A 3178-nucleotide genomic window follows, 5' to 3' on the forward strand; every position below is an offset into this window, starting at 1 on the left:
ATGTTTACCAAGGGAGTTACATCAGACAAGCTAAAGCTCTGCAAGGATTTAGTTGGTCTCTCAGAATGAGGAGCTGGGAGGGGAGCCGCACTGACAAAGAAGAATGTTTTAGCACCGTCAGTCCAAAGTTGAAGAAAATAAGAATTGAAGACAATAAATGAGTCTTCAAAGTGGGAGATTGTTAGTTGTTGAAGACTAATTATTATTTCCTAAAGTTAGCCGTGGTTATTTAGGAAAGGGGTTTCCTAAACCGGCTAGGATTCTTGGTGGCCAAGTTTGTAACCTATATAAATAGGTAATTAGGCCTTGTAGAATTATTGTGTAGAAAACGATTAAGAGATCGGTGAGAGATTTCTTGTATAGCTTTTAGGGCTAAAGCTAGGGTTTCGTTGTGAGAGCATATTGGTGAGGAACAAGAGACAAGGTTATCGTCTCAGGTAATTGTTGTGGTGTAACCAAGGGTTTGCTGGGATTCACACGACGTTGTAATCGTTTTTCTTCATAGTGGATTTGAGTTGGTGCGGCTCAAAGTGGACGTAGACAATATATACAAGTTGTATGTATTGGTCGAACCACTATAAATCTTGTGTCTTGTGAGTTGATTTATCTTTCTCATATTATTATAATTGCTTGTGCTTGGTTTACTTATTATTCATCATAATATCTCCATATCCGTTATTCCGCGGTTGTCAGTGATTCCCTAAGAAAATCCTGACACAAATCTGGCTCTTAATCTTTCCACACCCTAGATGGACAAGTAAAGAAATCTCCAAGCTGCATCGGCTTTTCAGTGCTTTAGGACAAGTTGATGGGATCTGATGCAATCGGCTTTTAATCACAAATGGGGAAAGTTAAGATGCACATGAAAAACAGGGTTAAAGTTGGATCAAAACGAATAAAATGAGTGAAAGGCATCTCGACCAAGAGAATCGTAACAAAAAGCACCATTAGGATCACTCACCCACTTGCTTGTTACTACTGATTTCTTTTCTCTTGCATCATGCTCAGTGATTATAAACCCCCCATAAGAGGTTTTCTTTCAGATCCATATAAACCGTAATCTAGGCTGTTTTTGAAAGAGAGTGGTTGCAAAATGAGTGTTGCCGAGGTTCATCGTATCTCTACAACAAAAGTACAGCCAGCAAGTTACATCCATAAACTTACTGATCATAATTATAAGAGGATTGATTTAAATCCATGGGATTTGGTTTATTTGAGACAAATATACATGCAAAGGGGTTTTGTCTTCACCAGGTCACAATCAAGACCCATGCAAGAAGATGAAGAAGACATGATAAGTCTTCTGAAAACTTCTTTGTCGTATGCATTAGATCATTTTTTTCCTCTAGCTGGTCGTCTTGGCATCGAGAAACATGAAGATGATAAGACGTTCTCCGTTTATATCAATTGTAACTGTGAAGGTGCAGAGTTCATTCATGCTACTGCAGACATATCAATAGATGACATCATCTCTCAGCCCTATACTCCTCCAGGCATAATAGATCCATTTTTTTCTCTCAATGGGGTAATGAACTACGAAGGTCAGTCACATCCTTTACTTGCTATTCAAATAACTGAACTACGCGATGGTGTGTTCATAGGGTGCAGTACAAACCATTCAGTATGTGATGGTACATCATTTTGGCGTTTTATTAATTTATGGTCTGAGATCTGTAGATCTTCCGATTATCATACTTCATGTCCTCCTCCAGTTGTCGAACGCTGGTTTATCAGTGACACAGACTGCCCTATCCGTCTTCCTTCCGCTGATGAATTTTTGGTAACAAGGAATATCGGTGATGCTAAAGTTCAACTTTTTAAGGGTTATGTAGAGAAATGTTTTCGTTTCACTAAACCAAACATTGCAAAAATAAAGGCGAGGGCTAATTCAGAAATAATATCTCAAACAAATCAAAAAACGGAAATCTCTTCGCTACAAGCTGTATTGGCTCACATTTGGACAGCAGTATTACGTGCTAGAAGTGGCTTACATAATAATTATGACGAAACCGAAGAGACTTTGTTTGGATTAGTGATGGATAACAGGACTAAGTTGATTCCACCCTTGCCAGAAACGTACTTTGGCAACTCAGGATCCAATTTACTAGTAACCGCAAAGGACAGTGAGGTGCTCCAAAGGGGATTTGGGTTCTTAGCTTCTTTATTGAATGAGGCGGTTAATTCTTTCAATGATGAGAAAATTAGAAGTACTTTTGAGTCGAGGACAAAGACTCCTGTGATCTTCATCAATTCGGGCGACCAGGCAGGAGTTGCGAAGAAGAATTTATGGGCGAGGGGTTCCCATAGGTTCAACATGTACGGAAATGATTTTGGTCGGGGTCGACCTATTGCTGTGAAAACCGGTATGCGCCGAAAATCACATGGAATGACAACTGTGAATGAAGGACCAGTTAAAGGAAGTATTGACATCGAAATCAACCTTACAATTGAGGTGTTTAAGGCCATGGAAAATGATGCTGAATTCATGAAAGGCTTCTCAATTTGACCCTTTTCTTATAAATCAGTAGTTGTCGTCTCACTAATTTTTATCTATCATTGTTGTTCTTCCTTCCAATTAACAAGTAAAACTTTTTTTGCCATGAATTTACCATGAAAATAGTTCAGAATAGACAATGAGCCTTTGTGGGTGCACCCACCCATGGCATCACTTAGAAAAAGAACGATTTTTTGGGACCATGGTTTTTTTTGGGACCATAATTTTATTTTGGGTAAAGACATTAGAAGTAAATCTAGGTCACTCCTTATATAGATATTTATATTAATACTTAAATTACCCTCCTGATTAATTTTGGGTGATGATTAGTTAGTGTTAATAATAGTTAGTGTAATGATTAGTGAGATGATTACGTTAAAGATAATTAGTGAGATTAAAAAATCAGATGGTTTTTTTTTATAAAGAAGTAGAATTATTGAGAGAGTAAAGTTAGAGAAGATGAAGAAGGAAAACATGAAAAACGATGGATTTTACCAACCACAACCGGAGGAAGGGTATTTGGGTACCCAGGTATGCTTCAAACTTAGATAATGTTGGTTGAATTTCTCCAAACTTTCAAAAAAAATGAAAAATTTTATGTAGATTTGGGCCAGTTCGGCTACCATATGTCAAGAACATGTAATCGAACACACCTGAAAGTGTTGTTCGGTTACGTTTTCCAAA

General features: G+C 37.8%; 1 protein-coding gene across 1 annotated transcript; it reads left to right on the forward strand.

The window, feature by feature from the left end:
• The first annotated feature begins 1024 nt into the window (after nucleotides 1–1024).
• On the forward strand, nucleotides 1025–2604 carry LOC113335638 (protein ENHANCED PSEUDOMONAS SUSCEPTIBILTY 1-like). Its single transcript, XM_026581664.1, has one exon. The coding sequence runs from the start codon at nucleotides 1094–1096 to the stop codon at nucleotides 2504–2506; it is 1413 nt and encodes a 470-aa protein (XP_026437449.1). The 5' UTR covers nucleotides 1025–1093; the 3' UTR covers nucleotides 2507–2604.
• Nucleotides 2605–3178: the final 574 nt, after the last annotated feature.

This window comes from Papaver somniferum, unplaced genomic scaffold (assembly GCF_003573695.1).
Source record: "Papaver somniferum cultivar HN1 unplaced genomic scaffold, ASM357369v1 unplaced-scaffold_15, whole genome shotgun sequence".
NCBI lineage: Eukaryota > Viridiplantae > Streptophyta > Magnoliopsida > Ranunculales > Papaveraceae > Papaver > Papaver somniferum.

Bases quoted from the DNA above. Each gene is read 5' to 3' on its own strand.
- LOC113335638 (XM_026581664.1), top strand. From the start codon at position 1,094: ATGAGTGTTGCCGAGGTTCATCGTATCTCTACAACAAAAGTACAGCCA.